Below are 19060 nucleotides of genomic sequence, written 5' to 3' on the forward strand. Positions count from 1 at the left end.
AGGAACTAATAACCTTCTGTAGAGCTTGCGAAAATGCTGACAGGCATGAGTGTGCGGAGCTGACGCCAAATAAGAGATTTCTGGATGGGCAGGATGGGAGCAAGCGTGAGCGATGCTTCACACGTACGTTGGGTGTTGGTGTGGGCACTAGTGATGGGCTGAAGGTCTGGGTACACCTGAAGATCAGACCAGGCAATGGGGAGTGGGCTGGAGACCAGTGGAAATTCATGAGCAACAGTGTATTAGAGGGCAGAGCAAAGTTAACATTGTTAAGATGGGCACCCGTTTCCTTCACTGCCAACAACAGGCAGGAAAGCTGCCCCTTTGCTGAACTGGCCCCAAACCTGGGCTGACCTGTAGGGCAGAAGAGATATCGCTACCTCCTTCCTCAAAGGAAGGAGTAAAGGCAGGCTCCGGGGGTCAGACAGGGCACTGGGGGCTGTGAACCTGGCCTGGGAGGAGCCAGCAAGTCTCTATGGCTGAAGAAACCATCTCTGAGACTGTTGGTTAAAATGCACACGTGCTTTCTCATCCTTTTCTCTGGAATGAGAATCCATCAGGACAAGGGTTTGTGTATGACGCTCAGCTGAAATTTAACCACCCTGGACTTCCCTGGGGGAGGGCAGTTGCTGTGGGCAGCATGAGCACCGGTGCTGTGTGCTGGGTAAAGGTTTGGTGTGCAATCTCAGCCCAGAGACCTGGTCGCTCACCCTTTAGAAATCCCACAGGGCTATGAAGGTGTTCTGGAGCGCCCAGTGAAATTGGGGCTTTTGGTAGGAGTAAGGTGAGAGGGGGGAATCGTTTCCCTTTCCCCAAGGGGTGCCAAGTTTCCCAGCTGTGGGATGCATGCTGCTGATATGTACCAAAGCAATGGCCTGAGAAAGGGGAATGTCTTCAACAGGGAAAAAACTGTGGCTTTGGAGTCAACTTGCTGCAGCCCCTCTCTTAACCCTTGCCACACCACCGCTGTGGGCGGCTGTGTTTCTGCAGGGGCAGGCAGGGGGCACATGTCCCTGTCAGATCCACAGCAGTGCTGTGCCAGCCATCATCACCATCACCCCTACACATTTTATTTCTCTTGACCTCTGTGTTTCTATCAGCCGTTTTTAAGCAAGCCTGCCACCAAGGCTGTAATCGGTTCCCGTGTACTCCTATTTATGCTTTCACCTAGCAATTTGCTCAGGGCTGTCGAGCTCTCTGCTCATAATTGACAGGAGAAAGCAATCCCCTTCACAAGAGGAAACATCTCCACCAGCTGCTGGATCCGAGCATGCTATTTCCCATAATGAGGATGAAGCAAAACAGGATCTCGCTAACAGCCGCGGATGTAGCTGAGCCCTCATTACTGCAGGCGCAGAGGTGCTGCTTGGGACGTAATTAAGAGCTCGATATTTGGAGTACAGCGTGTCACGCTGTCCTTCCTGCGCTGCTGGCTTGTGACGAGGCAGTTAGTGCCAAGTGCTCCTGAAGCTTGCTCAAGTCGCGGCTCCCGCAAGTCAGGCTGCAGGAGGGGCTGCTCGGGGAAGGGAAATCTCCTTGTTTTCTTTCTCAAGACTGTTATTGCTCCACTTGCAAGAGGATGACGGTGGCAATTTCAGCCTTAGTTTTGGAAAGCAGCTGCCAATGGCAATGGAGTGGTTTTGACAAAAGAGTGGCATCAACTGTGAGTGTCCCCACAGTGACAGTGCGGCTGGGTGGGGAACACAGGTGCCAGCGAGCTGGGCTGGCCAGAGCCCAGCCGGGTTTGCCCCATGCCCCGCCAGGCTTGTGCTGTGCCCAGCTGGAAAAGCAGCTTGGACTTAGTGCTGAGTGGGGGCAAAGTGCTTGCAGGTGGGTGTGCATCCAGGTGAACTGCAATGCAAACTGGGGAGTGGGAGGGGGGAATGTGGAGAAGGGAGTCCCCAGAGCATCTCGGCAGTTTGTCTTGCACTGTTCCCCCCACGGCAAGGCCAGGCGCCTGGCGAGCAATGCTGGAGGTCTGAGATGCTGCACAAACTTTTGAGGGTGCCAGAGAAAGGAGCAACCACCTCTGCTTGGGCACCATCTGTGGAGCAGAGCGCTTTCCCTCCAGGCTCTCAGGGGGGCAGCCAGTCTTAGCTCCTTGTGAAGCACTAACTAGCCCTTTTTATTGGGATTGAAACACAGCCAGAGGATAAGCTTAGGTCCCTTCTCTGCATACAGGTGGTGGTAAATACCCTGATGTGTCTGAAAGGTTGGCCTGACCCCCTCTCAGCTGACCCCTAACTGGGATAGACCCCAGATTTGGGGAGGGGGAAGAAAGGAAGGAAGGGAGGAAGGGAGACGAGAGGCTGTGAGAGTGGCACCGAGAAAACCAAGAGTGACCCAGCTAGTGTCCCTGCAGGTGCCGAGGCTATGAGAGCAGTGGGATTCCTGTGTGCACAGGGTGTCAGGGCAGAAGGGGTGGACTGGAAAGGGACCAGCAAAAGGAGACACGTAAGGAGCAAGAGTGGGTTTGTTGTTGGTTTTCACCAGCAGGAAAAAAAGGGATTGTGTGAGGAATCTCAATGGGAAAAATATGAAGTGCTCTTTTTTCCTTCTGCCACCCCAGGAGGTCTCAGTGTAAGGGGGAAAGCCTTGCCCACCCTTGCTTGAGCATATGCTCTGTGGGGATGGTGCGAGGCAGATGAGCAGTCTTTCTTTTGCTCGAGTTAAACACAGATCTTGAAGACAAACAGGGCCCCTGTCTGAGGGGGGGACCAGTCTGTCATGAGCCAGCTTTCCTTTCTTTCCTTTGCTGCTCTTTTCTTTTTTTTTCTCTCTCTCCCTTTTTTTTTTTTTTCCAGATTCACTGCCTTGCTGACAAGCACAGAGCTAGCAGCACCCTGAGCAACTTGCCTGTTGTTGGGCAATGTAGGCGTTTCTTGCTCAGATACTAGAGCACTTTAAATTCTTTAGGATTTGTTTAGCCACAAAATGCATCAGTTGAATCTTCCTGGCTTAATGGGGTAAACAGTTGTGGCCTCCCCTGAGGTCACTTCCCCCCCCCCCCCCCCCCCCCCGCCCAGTTCACCACAGCAAACTCCACCAGCCTGATCATTTCCATGTATTTCCTTCAGCGTGACCATCACTTGGGCAGAGTCCTGTGCCACCACCCAGCTGTCATCCAGGCAGCGCCGGCAGCCCACACAGCAACCAGGCTGCCTTCGCTGGGAGCAGGCCCTCTGATTTGGGACTTTTTGGGCAGGATTCAATAGGAACACTGAAACCCCCCCACATTTCATCCTAGCACCTCAAGACCTCCAGCAAGACTAGCTCCAGCCTGGCACAGCATGGGATGCGACCCGATGTGGCTGGTGGCAAGGGCTACCCCAACGCCCCAGCACAACACGTGTCCCCAGGGTCACAGAGCTGTGTTCAAGCCACAGAAGATGCTGCAAGGAAGAGCTTGAGTTTCTCCACACGTGCCAGAAGGGCTGGAGTTATTTGCTAGCAGAGGCTGTACGAATCCCATGCATAATTCAGCCACTGCCATACAAATCATCCCGTTAGTGAAAGCCTTTTTGGAAAGCACGATTTGATCACAACAAACTTTGACCTAGATGTGCCGCCGTCAACAGCCCCGTATGGTGGGTTTTAAACTTTTGCCGTCACTTCCTTCTGAGAGGCAAAGTGAATCTAGGTCACCCCCCTTGCTTGTTTGCAACGAGGCTAATTCTGATTTCATTCATGTTGCGTCCTTGAGTTTGAGATGGGGAAAAAATGGGAGATTTGAAAAGGCAAGTCAGCTCAAAGTCATTCTTCTTAAATCCCATCTCGGAGCAAAGGAAGTGGTTTGATGTTCCGTCCCAAGGCAACATTGATGGTGTCATTTAATATTCAGGGTAGGAAAGGAATACAAAGTTTTCCTTCTTTCCCTTTTTATTTAGATTGCAGTGTTAAGCAGTTGAGCTGAATGAACAGGCCTGTGTCCGCGGCTTTTCGAGTGATTAACAAAAAAGCCTATTCTGGGTGAGCGAGCTGTGCGCTCTGCATGAGGCTGCTGCTTCAGTGACAAAGAGGGGAAGTGGCTGAACACGAGGTTATTAGTTTGTCTGGAGTTTCTATGCAAGCACGGTGGCATAAATAGAGGCGCTTGTTTGTTGATCTCTTCTGCGATGGCAGCTCAGGGCAAGCTGCTGTATTCATCTATTTATTACTGAAGTGACTAGTGCTTTTTTTCCCAAGACTGGGATTCCCTTATGCCATGCACAGTACAGCTGTCCTGCCTCTGCAGGACAAATGGACAAGAAAAAAGTTTGAGAGAGAGGAACTACTGCTGTGGCTAGAGGGTTGCAGGCGGATAATGGCAATTCCTCCTTTGGTAATGGTTTGGAAATAGCTCTGCCTCCTGGCCACATGCTGGATTTGAGGGCAGAATTCAGACAAGGCAGGAGAAAAAAGGTGTTGGTCCTTATTTTAAACATAACAGCCATGAGGCACGGAGGGACTAAATGGCTTATTTTAGCTGTGTTTGTCAGCTCAAGGAGTCTAAGACTGTGTCAAGGAATGAACCTCTGTTGTCTGGGGTCTAGACCAGAATCCTAAACAAGAAAAACAGACTGTGCTGCAAAGGCATGTGCTGAAGCTCTGCGATGGCTGAGCACTGCATTCTGGTGGCATTAAACCACGGCAGGCTGCTGGTATCTACATGAGAGGCAGGAGAGACCTCTAAACCCTCAACTGGTCTGCTCAGGGGTGGAGGAAACCTGCTCTGCCCGTCACTGGGAGCAGCCCCGCGGGAGTCCTCCAAATCCCGACTGGGGCTAAACAGCATGGGAGTAGCCCACATGGCAAAGGATGTGTTTCTGTGCCTGCTTATGTGTGTCTCCCAAAGGCCATTGCTCAAGTCAAAAGGCCCACTTGTTGAGAAATCACAACTTTTATTGCCTGTTGTTCTCACTGAAAATAAATCTGAGTACTCATCCAGGCTGGTGTGGTGGCAGGGGAGGGGTTCAGCTTCACTCCGTGTCTTTTCGCTGTATGTGTGCATCCGGTGAACAGAGCAAGTCCTTGGTGGGACACAGGCAAGGGAGATAACTGAGCATTTCTGCTCGGGGACCTCAGTGTTAGGAGTAACTTCATGCTACAAAACTGCCTTTGCAGCTCACCGGGAGTTATTTGCAGCGGGGAAACCACTAACCTGCCCCATGGTCCTGCCTGGTGTCTGCTTTTGCAGGAGTTACATTTCGAAGAATACTTGCCTGCAACCTGTTTGCAACCGAGACTTTCAGTGTACAAGCTCAGGAGAAGGTTTCCTGGCGGCCTGTTTTTCCGCATTTCTCCTTCTTTCTCATGTCTCCTCCCTCCTTTGAAGCTGAACATCAAAACACCTTTGAATGAGCTCGTGTTGGGATTCTGAATTTCCCAGCCTGGTATTCCCTACTCGGTGCTAACCTACCTGTGCCTGGGGGTGCTCAGGCGGCTGCTGATTATTTTGGTAAGCACGAAGAGTTCCCCAGGTCTGGCTAAAGGAAACAGGTATGTCACTGTCGCTGAGCAGGCTCAGTCAAAACGTCAAGACAAACTGGCCTTAAATATGCCGAATCCAGTAGAGTGGAATTTGTAGAGAATAGCCATTATCTTTGTATATTTGACAAAAGTTAATTGTCTCTGACAAAATCAGTGTAGTAGTCAGCCTGTCTCTGTGTATGTGTGTGGGGAATCCTTCATTTATAAGCGATTCATTAAATAGCATTAAAGCTGTCTCTGAAGACAAAATAATCTTTTTAAAGAGGACTCGAGGTACCGAGAAGGAAGATTAATGCCTCAGCTATTTTTCAATTACGCAAGCTTTCGTTTATTATACCTGGCTTAACTCTTACTAAGCTGCGTGCTTTGGTAGGCAGGATCGGGAAGCAGGGCGTTTCATAGCACTAGTCAAGTCCTGTGCTCAGCAAGGGATGAGTGATTCACTGCACATGGCTGCTGTGACGTGACGCTGTGAAAAGCGTTTGGTGCTTGAAATATTTTGCGCTGATTGCATTCTGCTCGGTCTTCCTGGTTGTGTACATGTCCATACCCTCCCCAGTGGAGTTTGGGTACTGAAGGGCTCTGGTTTCTGACCTTAATTCAGTTGCCTTCTCCTGTGATCACGTTCATAGTCCTTGCACAATCAGATGAGCCTAAATTCTTCTAATGCACTGAGGATATTTTTATTTCAGTATGATTTACGTCAGAGATTCCGGTAAAGCATAATTAAAAAGGTCTTATTGATACCTCTACCTTCAGGTTTTTTTCCTTGCCACTGCTTCCTAGAGTGCTAGCCTTTTCTTAATTGAAGCAGTGAAGAGTCCATTTAGCAGGAAGGTGGGAGGAAACAGCCTGAAAATCATTCACCTAAATCACTCCACTGATGAAAACAGTTGCTCACTACATCTATCATAATTTCTTCCAAGTGTGTTACGAGAGATTAGTTGCTGTAACCATGCAGATGTGCACATGCCTGGTAGAGCTGTGTGGACCTTCCCATCTAGGGCAGTCGCACCAGGCCGTGGAAAAATACTGCTTTTTGCAGGTATAAATTACTCACCAAAAGAAGCTCCTGGCTGAAAAGCCCTTTTTGTGTTTTTTTTCTTTTTTTTTTTTCCAGTTGCAGTAGTTTCATAAAATGTGACACCTCCTCTACCTTGCTCTGCGGTGCTAGCAAGTTTGCTTTGTTTGTTTGTTTTTGGTTTTAAGTATAAGTGAGGCTAAAATCTTCATTGGGCAGCTTTGGTGCTCCTGTCTGTGCTCTTGTCCCGGACAGCACCGGCACAACCACCCCTGCCCTGCAGCTGGTGAAGGTCAGTGGGGTTCAGCAGAATTTGCATCGATACTCTTCCGATTCTTCAGCAATCAACTACTGTTTGCCACCACTAGGCAAAACCAGTTCCCTGCAGGATGTCCCGCCTTGGTGGCCTCCGTGATGGAATGGGCTGGAAGACAGCACTAGCAGGTTTGGTGCTAGCAGAAGATAAATGTTCTGGGTGCAGGTTTGCCGGGGCTCTTGGAAGCCTCCAGAGCTGTGAGAGGAACAATAGCGTTGCACACATCTTGAAGCAAAACAGGCAGAAAGGCAGCTTTTTCCTGGTCTTCAAACACCATCATCATGAGCTTCAGACCAAGTCCAAGACACCTGCATATAAACTTCAGGTCTGCTGAAGGCACGTCCCAGTTCTCCATATCTGAAATACACCTGAGAGCATCTTAAAAATGGTGCAAACAGGTGCCGGAGCAGAGCGGCGCGAAGGAAAAAGGCGCTGAAGGGAGGTGTCCATGCGAGCTGCTCCTGCCTCTGTCCTGTACGGCAGGTAGGTCCCAAACACAGATGAGCCGAAAGTCTGTGAACAAAATTATTTGGTTTCTGCAGAGAAAATATTTGCAAAACTATGCAGAATCCAGTGCAGAGTGTCAACCAAGAAGCCCAAAGAAACCAAACTTCAAGGCACAAAGCTCTCTTTCACAATATGAACATGCATGATTTTGATAATTATCTTCAAAAAACCCCATTTTGTTTCAAAATTGAGTGCTCCCCAGTCATGGGGAAAGGGTAAAAAGCTGCTTGAAGCAACTTGGCTCAGCCAAGGCCTGGGCGCTGATGTGGGGCTGGCTCTGACCCCGTGCCACCAGGCCAGGGCAGACCCTGTTTGCCGCTCGTTTCGGCTGTGCCTCGCTGCTACTCGTGCGCTGCTGGCGGGCAATAAGCCACCAAAGCGTTTGCTTTTAGCTTTGTTATTGACTCGCTCAACCCAGCAGTTGTAAAACCCCCGGGCCCGGTTGTGACACAGCCTTTACCTTAGCTCAGGCACTTTGACCTGCACACAGGGAAGCGGCTTTGGGCTGAAGCCAGGGGAGGTGCCGTGGGGAGCCAGGTGCGCCCCTGCCCTCTCTCCTGCCCCCACCCATACCTTAGCGCACCATCACGGCTCATCTCCACGGCCCATAAAACCTGTTTTCTGGGTTTATTTTCTAAATAAAGCTGAGAATTCATGTGATTGCTGTATTGCAGCTGCAACCTGACCCCAGGGGCTTGATTTGTGCTTGCTTGTGCTGATGTGGAGTAAAGCACAAAAGGTGCCCGGAAGCCTCGGCCGTGACACTGGGCAGAGGCGAGTGGACATCCCTGCTGGGCACCGCTTTCCTGCGGCTGGGAAGGATGCAAGTGGGCTGCTGCAGTTGCAATTATTGCTGGGGCTTCTGCATCACATACGCTAGAATCGGTAAAAAGCATTAAAAGGAAAGCGAATGGTTTTGTTCCGACATAACTGGTTGAAAAAGTTCCTGCGAGCTCGGGTTTGGCTGGGACCAGCGGCGCGGAGCTGGTGGCGTGTTGGCAGCAGAGCCACGGGGGTGGGAGGCAAAGGCAGAGGAAACCCTCCCGCGACAGGGAGAAGATGCGAAACTTCACCTCCCAATTTCTCCCCTCTTGTCCGAGGGCAGGAGCCCTGTGAGTCTCCCCGGCAGCTGCCCAGGCTGGAGGGGTGCGGGAGCTGCTGGGGCCGCTGCTCCTCCGGGGCGGCTGCGGGGCAGCCAAGGCGCTCGCCGCCGGCCGCCTTCCCCGGGGGCTTCGGTGAAGCACCGCTCCGTGCCGGCGGGGGCTGTACGAGCCGCGGCCGCTGCCCACGACCTCTTCCTGGGGCAAAACCCCAAATTAACCCTCGGTTCCTCCCCCCCGCGCTGCTGGCTGCAGCCCTGCGAGGGACAGCGGCGAGTCGGGAGCCCCGTAGAGCGGGCGGGGGCGGGGCCTTGCACCGCTCACACCTGCGCCCGCCGCTGCCCGCGCACCGGGGAGGTCGCCTCGCCTCGCCCCGCCCCGCCGCTCCCCGCCGCCGCCGCGCGGTGGCGCCATCGCACCGGCGAGCACTGCGGGCGCCCCACGCCGCTCACCGGGCAGCGCCCCCCCCCGCCGCCCCCCCCCCCCCCCCCGGTCCCGCCCCTCCCCGGGCAGGGCGGCGGCACCGCCGGGGGAGGGGGCGGCGTGCGCCCCCCGGGACGGGTGCGGAGGCGCGCTCCTCCCCGCGGCGCGGCGGCGGCCCGGGGGGCTGCCGTCGGGGCGGGAGAAGGAGGAGGAGGGGCCCCGGCGGCAGCGCGCATGGAGCGGCCGGGGAGCAACGGGAGCTGCCCGGGCTGCCGGCTGGAGGGGGGTCCGTCGGCGCGGGCCGCCACCGCCTTGGCGGCCGTGCTCATCTTCACCATCGTGGTGGACGTGCTGGGCAACGCGCTGGTCATCCTCTCGGTGCTGAGGAACAAGAAGCTCCGCAACGCCGGTGAGCGCGGGGCGGGCGCGGGGCGGGCGCGGGGGGCGGCGCGGCCGCGCTGCCAACTTGCGGGCGGAGCGGCCCCTCACCGCGCCCGGGGCTCCGCCGGCCCCGCACGGCAGCGCTCCCCGCCCGCGGCGGGGCGGGAGCCCGGGGAAGGGGCGGCGGGCGGCGGCGGCGGGGGCCACCTCTGCCCTGGGAGCCGCGCTGCCCCCGGGGAAGGGGCGGCGAGCGGCCGGCGAGCCAGAAGAGCGCCCGCTCGCCTCTTCTCCTGGGTGACCCGAGTTCCCGCTCGCTGCCCGTCCGTCCGTCCGTCCCGCTGCTTCTGTCCTCCAACTTCTCGGAACTTCTGTCCCCCAGAGGTGGCTGCGAGTCGAGGAGCCCGGACGCACGTCGCGACTCAGGTAAAACCCGCATTCCTTCAGCCAGGAGCGCGCTGGGAAGGAGCGAGGGAAGCAGGCGCTCCTAAGGAGAACTCCAAGTGCCAGAGTCAGGTGCGGAGGAAGACTGCTCCTGTGTTTAAGACGAGCCTGTTAACAACGCTGAACACTTGTTTTATGTCCCAGCCTTGCATATGTTTTAGCATTTTTGTCTTAAGGATGTGCTTTAGATGACCAGCTGAAAGCAGAGTGAAGATTTTCCGTGTCTTTTCCGTGGGTAATTTGAAAGTCTGTTTTGGAGCTTTATGTATTGTCCTCCCTAATGAATTAATCTAGGAAAATCGTGAAGTTGATATTGATATTAACTGTTTTTAAGAAGGCTGTATTTTTGAGGGTGTAATCTTTTTTGCTTTCAAAGTCTTGTTATTTTAGCAAAGAAATAGCACTGTATATAAATTGTTTTGTAAGGAGTTTCAAGTAGTCTGTGTAGTTCTGCTTAAAACATACTGTAGAGTATGTTTTGCTAAGGGCTGCCCCACTGTCTGCTTTTACAGTGAAAGAAATAAAATTACCTTTAGTTTTATAGCTTGTAAAATGATTTTAATGAACTATCTCCAGTGTTTATAATGTGTAAGACAAAGCTGTAAACGTTTTGGAGAATCTGATCTCTCTCTGTCTCTCTCAATCTTCTGTAAATATGGAGTAACTCAGCAGAGTTTGGAGAAGTAGCTGATGGGTAAGACTGATGGGACAATTTCCCCCCAGTGCCTTTAACATTTGATTGATTTATCAATAATAGCACACAAATGGCCATTGGCTTGGGCAGGCACTGGATGCAGTGACCTCGACCAGTGAGTTGCTCTCAAACTGGTTCACAAAATGCAGCCCGTAGTATTCACAATACACGAACATGCTGTACTGGGTTTATGAGAATTTAATACAGTTGGGAATGGTGTTTTCCCTTCTCTTCAGCTTTGCCTTTTTTTTTTTTTTCCTTTCTGTGAGCTTGTGATCAGTGGTTCTGGGAAAGAAAAATAGAGTCACCCTTCCCTTCTCCCCAGGATAACTAGTGGTTTATGTTATCTGGCTGGTTGGACAGCAAGCAGATTTGAAACTATTTGGCTGCTTTTATCACTTTTCGAATTGCTAATCTCTTGAATGCATTTCATGTCTTAAGACTGCCTCTGCTATGAATTGAGTTAAAGCTCCTGTGAAAGTGAGAAAGAACAGCTTCCCCTTGAAGTGACCACGGGCATATTTTCCAAATCTTAATCCCTGTCAGTAGCCTGTTGTCTGCCCGACATACAAGCTGGTGGGATGTACGAGTAAAACCAACACAAGTGAAATCTTTGTTACCTACCCTGGTTTGAGGGGAGGTGGCTCTCGCCGCACACAGAGCTTGAGCGTGACTAGTGGGGAATACATGCTTCAAAGCGGTGGTAGGTGTCGAGAGACCCGTCCTGCTTCATTGATGTGATCATCGTTCCTCTTTCAGTCAACAGTCTGAACTGGGAATGCCTTTGCCAAGTCACTAGAGGGGTTCAGCAGCAGGAAAGCGAGGTGGTCAGGCTGATGGTAATGGTCTGAAGTTCAGTAAGGTAAAACGTCTCACCAGCATCCAACTGTTGTCATCTTGTTTTGTTGAAAAGATCATGTGTGTTTAGGATGTTCAGACAATATCCTGCATCTATCCGTGTTGGGAAACAAGTGGGCAGATGCAGAATGAGAAGTCAGGGGTTTCAGCTCAGTGCACGCTCCTCCTGTCAAGTGAGCGACACCGTGAATGAGAGGGACTCAGCTGGAGCGCAGCAGCCAGCTTGAAGTCCTTTGGACAAAGAGTTTCTCTGCTCATGTTCAAACCTAACCTAAGCCAGTCCAATAAATGAAAAGGACACCCGTTGTGGATGTGTCAGCTCTTGCCAAATCCTGGAAGCGCCAAGCCCTCTGTTTCTGAAGCAAGCTTACAGGGAAGCGCAGCTACAAGGTCGTCCAGCTGGAGCTAAAACTGTATTGCCAGGATAAGCTGGATTCAGGCTGGGATGTGAAACAGGCACTGCTTCGGTAGCTGTGGAGGGTGATCACTCTTGTGGGGATAGGGTTTTTGGTCCATCCCCCTGGACCTCTCTGCAGTACTTGGCACACTTCAGCACCTCTGCGCAGCCTGTAGCTACAATGGGCAGAGAGTAGGAGTGTGGCTGTCAAGCAGGGTCTCACAAGGGGTGCCATCATCGGTGTGGTCAGCTTCCTGGAGAACACCAACAACTGCCTGGAGCTGAACGAGCAGAAGGAGGTGAGTGATGCCTGTGGGCAGAGGAAATCTGGATTCACTGAAAGACCCAGGCTTCCTCCATGGTGGACAGTTCATGTCCACGGTTGGTTGTTCAGTCAGGCTGGAGAGCTGCTGGCGTTAAGCTTTCCTACAGTAACGCCCAGCTACTCGGACACTTGAAGCTGCTCATAAGGTCCAAGAACTTCAAACAAAGCTCCAGGCTTTGGTCTGTATGTCTGCAGTGTAGAACATTTAGATGGTTGAGGGTGAAAGGTGTGAGGAATAACTCTGCTCCTCTGACAGGAGTCTGTATGTCTTTATGAGAGGCAGGTGAGAAGGGATGAACGTTTTTGGCAGCTGAAAGCCTTCACAAACCTGCTATCACTACACTGGTGGATAAGAAAAAGACCTGGCCCCTGAAACTTTCCAAGAGAAATCACGCCACTCCTCTTTCACTCTGGGAAGGTGTAATGGGTGTCGGGTGGGTGTTGATGTGTCCTGTTTTGTTACTGGAAGGTGCTCTGAGCACAGATTAGGACTCATGTAGGCAATAATATGACACATATGTGTTATGTGGCATGTGCAGGATCATGACCAACCAAAGGCTCTTGGCATGGCTGAGTCTGCAGCTTTTCAGTTGTGGGTGCTGCTAGCTTTGCAAGTGTGAAAATCTGCACTAAAAAGAGCCAATATTTTTCAATGAGTTAGCCTGCTCTTTGGGCAGAGGCTCTGGAAATACCCTTCTCTCCTGAACCTGCTGCAAACTTAGGCACGCAGCCAAAACGTGCATTCACTGAAAACCCACGTCTCCCACCAGTGCTGCCTGGAGCTTTGCGTGCAGAGAGTGATTTCTGCTGCGTCACGGGCCCTTTTCCCACGTGGAAGCGTCTCTCTGGGGAGCCGGAACCTCCGTGGGGGCAGGTGGTGCAGGTATAACTCTAATGAGGTCACCGGGCTCAACCGGCTTTTAATCCTCTGGATATACACTGTACACTGATGTTTGCATAACGCTGGGGATTTTGTTCTTAGACTGTCACACCGGCCAAAGTCAAGCGTCACACACAAGTCTGCATGTATTATGTCAACACGGTTACCTTTGTCAGCCAAATGTGTGCTCTTAGAAGAAATACTACATCAGCTTGACAAGCCCTCCGACCAGAAAACTGTGTGGACTAGCACTAATTGTGTCTCTGTCTCCGAATGCTGGCCGTTCCCTGCCTCTGCTGGGGACCGCGGGCAGGGTAACCAGCCTGCACATCCCGGGTCAGGCCATTTGCCCCCTGAAAATACTGGCACAACGCTAAGTTTTTGTTTGCTTGAGTGGGGTTTTTTATTTATTGTTCCAAGACCTCTGGAACTTCCTGGCTGGCCTGGCACATGTTTCTGGGTTTGTTTTTTTTGTGTGGGTTTTTTTTTTTTCCTCTACAGTCAATGTTAGGGATTTGGTGAGCTCCTTCATACACTCTGACGTGCAGGTTTTCTAGTTGCAGATGTGACAAATGGTTGGCAGACGGTGTTGGGTATCTTCCCAGCTTCCTTCTCAGAGAATTTTGTTATATCTGAAATATAAGTCATCCTTATCTGCAAAGTTAGAAAGTAATGCTTATGCTTTCTACATCTTCTGTATCAGGATAATTTCACTGTACCTTTTTAGCATCAAGCCTATTCTATTGATAGATTGTTGCATTTTTTCCTGATGTACCTATTGCCATTAGTTTCTTTGATATCTTCTTTACAAAGTGCATTGATTTCCAGCTACTAATTTTATAGTGGATGTTCTATTTGTTACCTATTTTGTTTATTTTTTAATTTGGCTCTTGTCTTAAAAAAAAAAATCTTACTTTAAACCAAATAAACTTTTTTTTTAATATAGTATTACTTTTTGGGGCAGGAAAGGAGGGCTCTACTAAGGCGTCTTTAAACATTTCCCAATAAGAATTGTCACATTACTTACATTTGTGTCTGATTGTTTCTAGTTTTGGGAAACTGACCTTTTAGAGACATTGTGTTGGACCATGTTCTGTTTCCTTATCTCAAATGTAGTTGGGAGCTGTGATTGGTTTTCTTCCAGCTACTGCAGGATTTCCTTGTCCTAGAAAGTCATCTATTATATGTAGGTGTGTTGAGATTTTTTTTTTAATTATAATTTTTTTAATTTTTTTTTTTTTTTAGCACCACAAACCCTCCAGCATCTGCCACAAGCCTGAAGTTACATCTTTTCTTTCTGTACATTGCGGGTAGATGCTTCAGGATCTGCTCATCTGTTCCACTGATTCATTTGTCTGTAGCAAACTCCCACCAGTGCTTCTGATTTACCCAGCCTCTGACCCTCTGAAATGGCAGGGACTCCGCAGCAGGTGTCTTGGTTGGGGGTTGGCTCTGTTGAAGGAAATGTGCTGTTTGTGGATGAAACAGTTTGAAGGTTGCTGGGGCATTAGGGGACCCTGGAGCGGCGCCCCCTTTCCCGCTCCCTGGATCCTCTGATGTGGAAGGGTGACACCCGGCACCGCCTTGCTCTTCAACGGGGATGGGTCCCTGGGACATCAGATGGGTGAGCTGCTGACAAATGGTCTCGCTGTTGCGTCTCAGCTGTTGGTGGGAAATAATCCATGACAGTGTTTGCTTTTAGCTTTGTTATTGACTCACTCAACTGCACGGTGACGAATTTGCCGTATCAAGTTGACAGGCAGTGATGCTCCCTGTGCCATCAACCATGGGAATGTTAACTGCAGCGTTGGGGCTGCTCCGGAGGAGCCTGGCTGGGGCTTGGCACGGTGATTGCACGGGCTGTACGGTTGGCGCAGAGCTGTTGGAAGCGGTCCGTTGGGGCTGCCCCCGAGTGCACCCAGTGGGGTGTGGAGGCAGTGGAGCAGGCATGCTGGTGGGGATGTGTCAGTCCCTCCCTGCATCCCTCTGCTGCAGCCCACTGCCCCTGTGGCTCTGCAGGAGGGTGCTGGAACGGGGCCACTGGCTGCTGGAGGCGGGAGAAGCGGGAGTAACAGCAGGAGTGAGAAAATCTGTTTGGATTAAAGTAAAGGATGAGCTTTACGTGTAATAGCAGGGTAAAGTGAAGAACAGTCTTAACCTGTTTTTTCCTCGAAGATGATTTTCATAGTGAGACACAGAGGAACGGTGCTTTGCTTGGTCCATGTCACAGCCACAGGACACAGCCCCAGGGCCAAGCTGATTTGGAGAGTTCTCTGACCGCATCACCTTCATGTGCTCCACCTTTGTGAGGGTCAGGTCAGGTCCCCACCCAGACCCTTGCACATCTCTCCTGCCAGCAGTGCTGTGCTGGGCTCCTCCTTGGCTGCAGGAGCAGTGAGGTGCCCAGAGTGCAGAGGAGGAGGCTCAGAGCTGCCATCCTGCTCAGAACAGCATTCGTGGCCCCGTGTATGCTGCTCCCATGCTGTGCTCTGGGAGCTCCGGAGGAGGTGGTGGCTCACTCGGGCATGAGCAGCTTGTAAGTGTTTTTGGAGTGCAATAGCTTCAGAAGTATTTCTAAATTGGTCCTTCCTACAGCTCCATAGGGGATCCCAAGGGGACTCCATCCCATCAACTGTGTGAGGTCAAAGCCACCAATTTTTTTTATTTTGCTTCTTTTTTTTTTTTTTGCTATTTTTTTCAGGAAAAAAAGCGCTCCTTGCAGTTCATGTAGATGGGATTATTTTTAGGAGTGCTGGATCTCAGGAGCCCCTTTGTGAAACTTTGTGGAACTTCCAGCAGAAATCTCTACTCCCCTCTTGTGGTTTAACCCCCGCTGGCAACTCGGTCACCATGTGGCCGCTTACTCACTCCCCCCACGGCAGGGTGGGGGAGAGAATCAGAAAGGTAAAAGTGAGAAAACTCATGGGTTGAGATAAAGACAGTTGAATAAGTAAAACGAAAGCCATGTGCACAAGCAAAGCAGAACAAGGGATTCATTCACCGCTTCCCATCGGCAGGCAGGTGTTCAGCCATCCCCAGGACAGCAGGGCTCTGTCACGTGTAACGGTGACTTGGGAAGATGAACACCATCACTCCGAACGTCCCCCCTTCCTTCTTCTCCAGCTTTATATGCTGAGCATGATGTCCCGTGGTTTGGAATATCCCTTTGGTCAGTTGGGGTCAGCTGTCCCAGCTGCTTGTGCACTCCCAGCCTGCCCAGTGGTGCAGTGAGGAGCAGAAAGGGCCTTGGCCCTGTGTGAGCACTTCTCGGCAATAATGAAAACATCACTGTGTTACCAGCACCATTTCTAGCACAAATCCAAAACATAGTCCCATACAAGCTAATATGGAAAAAATTAACTCTATCCCAGACAGAACCAGCACATCCTCCCACTCCCACATGTTGGTTTTCAGAACAACCCCCATTTGGAGCAGGACTTCAACACAGCACCGTAAGTTGTGGATGTACGGCTGGGGAATGAAGTTAAAATACTGTTAGTCACTCAGTAAGTCAGCAGTGCTCAGCATGCGCTTCACGTGTGCTGGTGGTTTGATAGCCAGATGGTATGTGGTCAAGCAAGTGATTATATGATAAATATACGATTTGAGAGAAATGAATCAGGTTTCCACTAGAAACAGTAATTCTGGCATTTCTGAACTGAGGAATATGTGTCTTTGCAAAGCGTTCGACAAAAGTTTTGTTAGTGGTTGTTGGTGCAGGGCTCTATACAGTTACCCTCAAATTAGTTGAAACAAAAATCCTCTGATTAGGAAGATCTGCATCTTGTATCACACAAAATAACACCCTGCCTCCCTGGGAAGGCCACCCTATGGACCTTGCAACAAAAGTTAGCGAGCCAGGTTCAGCCCAGTGCTGAGCTCCCTTTCTCCCTCTCTGAATCCTTCCAACACCTTTGCCCTTCCTTGCCTCTAGCAAAGGTCTTTCTTCATTACCTCTCATCCCCAAAGAGCATTACTGCCCCAGGACTTGATGTTCCTGAAAGATCTGGAGAGCCAAGTACTGGCTTAGATAATAGCAAATAATTAATTACCTTGCAGACAGTCCTTCAGCACAAGCTGGAACGTGTTTCAGGAAGAGGGAAGGTGGGCATTCATACTCAAAGTAGCTGTTCCCTGTGTGACTTGTGGAGTGATTAATTAAAAGGCTTAAAAAGACAACTATCGTGATGGCCTATAAATAAAATGGAAATTAATTCAGAGGTGGGTTTTGTATTTTTTTTTCTTTTTGTATTTGCATTGCATTTTGTTTGCTTTTCTTTCTCTGAGCAGGATGTTTAATACCTTCCGTCCCACAGCAGAGAGCAGGGGCGAAGGAGCACAGGATTGTCCTTTGGGCTGGTTGGCAAGGAGAAGGCTGTGCCATGGTCCCAGGACACTCCTGTCCCTGACAGCCCCAGTCTGATGGGACTCCTCTGTATGGAAGATGTAGAAGGACACCCATGGCATAACTTTCTTATGTTTAACTGTTCTCATTCCTGAAAGGTGGAGTGAGGACCAGTGAGTCCCTGTCTTCTGAGACCATCCACTTGATGTCTTCTGTTGAGAGACCTCAGAACTTGCTTTGTTGAGCAATCACCAGCATCACCTTTGGATGTAATGTTGACAAACGCTGTAATGGCTGTGGGGGACTGAGGTCCAGCAGCCCAGGGTCTGACCTGCCCTCAATCCCTGCTTGTCCTTTGACTTAGATGCATCACATGTGGGCCTGGGCTTGGTCCTGGGTGAATTTCAGGCACAGCTGAGCTGGATGCTGGAGCTGCTGGGGAATGAGTGTGTCACAGCTGTGGATCCTGGGCCAGCATAAAAGGATCCACGTAGAGATGGGTTCAGCAAGGCCTGGGGCAGGAGGATGCACAGAAGTTGAGGGAGAAGCAGGGTAAGTGGAAATGCTGATGGAGTGGTGAGGATTTGGCCACAGTAGGAGGAGAGGTGGCAGGATGTGCCAACCACAGCCAAAGTGAACAAGGGCGGGAGGGTGGATGCTCAGACTGACCGAGCTGTATCTCTTCCCCATCCTGAGGGGACAGGTGGGGAGAACTGGTAGCTCTGCCTGTTGCAGACATTTGTGTTTGACAGTAAGGGTAGGTGGGCTCAAGAGACCCTGATGTCTTCTGAGAGAGAACATAGCTGGCCCTGTGGGTGCCGAGCAGGCATGCAGCCTGCGGTTCCCATGGCTCTATGAGCCATAAGTTAAATGGAGTCTAACGTATATCATCTTACCCCTGGCCCTGTGTCTGGCCTTTAGATCTCAGCTGTGGGTTTTATTTCTGCAGATATTGCAGTAGAAAGTAGAGCAAATTTAATTTTAATGGGTTGGGTGAAATCCACATCAGAGCCACATTTGGATGCATTAGGCACTGGAGCTCTGGCCTTTGCTGCCAGAGGGAAACAGTGCCTGACAGCCAGGCAGGAGGGAGCAGCCTCCCCGGCGTGCCCACAGCACAGCTCCTGCAAGACACGGGCTGCCTGCATGAGCCAAGATGCGGGGCACAGGGCTCTCTGGTGGCTTTAGCTCTGTCCTACGTGTGGGGAGATTCACAAGGAGGGATTCAGGAAAAGGCGATGTTCTCCAGGTGCTCCAGGATTTTCTGATAATTTGTGCAGCGTGACTAACTTGCTTTCTTATGTGCTGCAGTGTGAAAAGAGCCTATTGATTTACGTTGATTACAGCAGCTTAAACCAGCCCTGGGATTTGCATACAAACGTGGCATAGGAAGGTTTGTGGAGTGGGCAGCAGGTAGAGAAGATAAGAGGGAGTAAAAGACTGGGGTCCTGGTGCATGGGAATGGGTTTGGGCTCTGCTTTTAGGGTGGAAGTGCTGGAAACTGGGAGATGATCTGTGCTCAGGGCTGGTTCTTCTGTACCTGCCCAATCCACTTATTCTCCTGCTTGCGTCTGCTGGCCAGTTTCAATGGCAGGAGCCATCCAGATCTCACTGTCCTCCCACTTCTTCTTTGGCCCTGAGTCCCATCTGCAGGCTGCTGAAATACTCCTGCCTGGCCTTTTTAGTGTGGTGTATTTGCCCTCCCAATGTATTCACCAGCACTCAGCTTTGGGGCTTCCTTGGGCCAATGGAGAGTCAGTCCCTGGCTCGGAGGAGAGCAGAGTCACACCAGCGTCGGCAAGAGGGATCAGGGCTCACCCCTGTGGTGGGTGAGGGAAGAGCTGATGGGAACTGTGTTTTGAGGCACACTGGTGGAGGAGGGAAGGGTTGGGGACTTTGGGAG

The 19060-nt window shown here is 51.1% G+C and overlaps 1 protein-coding gene across 1 annotated transcript in view; it reads left to right on the plus strand.

Moving 5' to 3' along the window:
* Positions 1-9070: 9070 nt before the first annotated feature.
* The window catches only part of LOC104354713 (melatonin receptor type 1C), a 45516-nt gene continuing 35526 nt past the window's right edge, over positions 9071-19060 (plus strand). Inside the window, exon 1 of the mRNA XM_086469949.1 lies at positions 9071-9245. Within this exon, the coding sequence (XP_086326075.1) occupies positions 9071-9245 (175 nt within the window). The remainder of the gene's footprint in view (positions 9246-19060) is intronic.

This window comes from Leptosomus discolor, chromosome 9, assembly GCF_034619465.1.
Source record: "Leptosomus discolor isolate bLepDis1 chromosome 9, bLepDis1.hap2, whole genome shotgun sequence".
Lineage (NCBI taxonomy): Eukaryota > Metazoa > Chordata > Aves > Leptosomiformes > Leptosomidae > Leptosomus > Leptosomus discolor.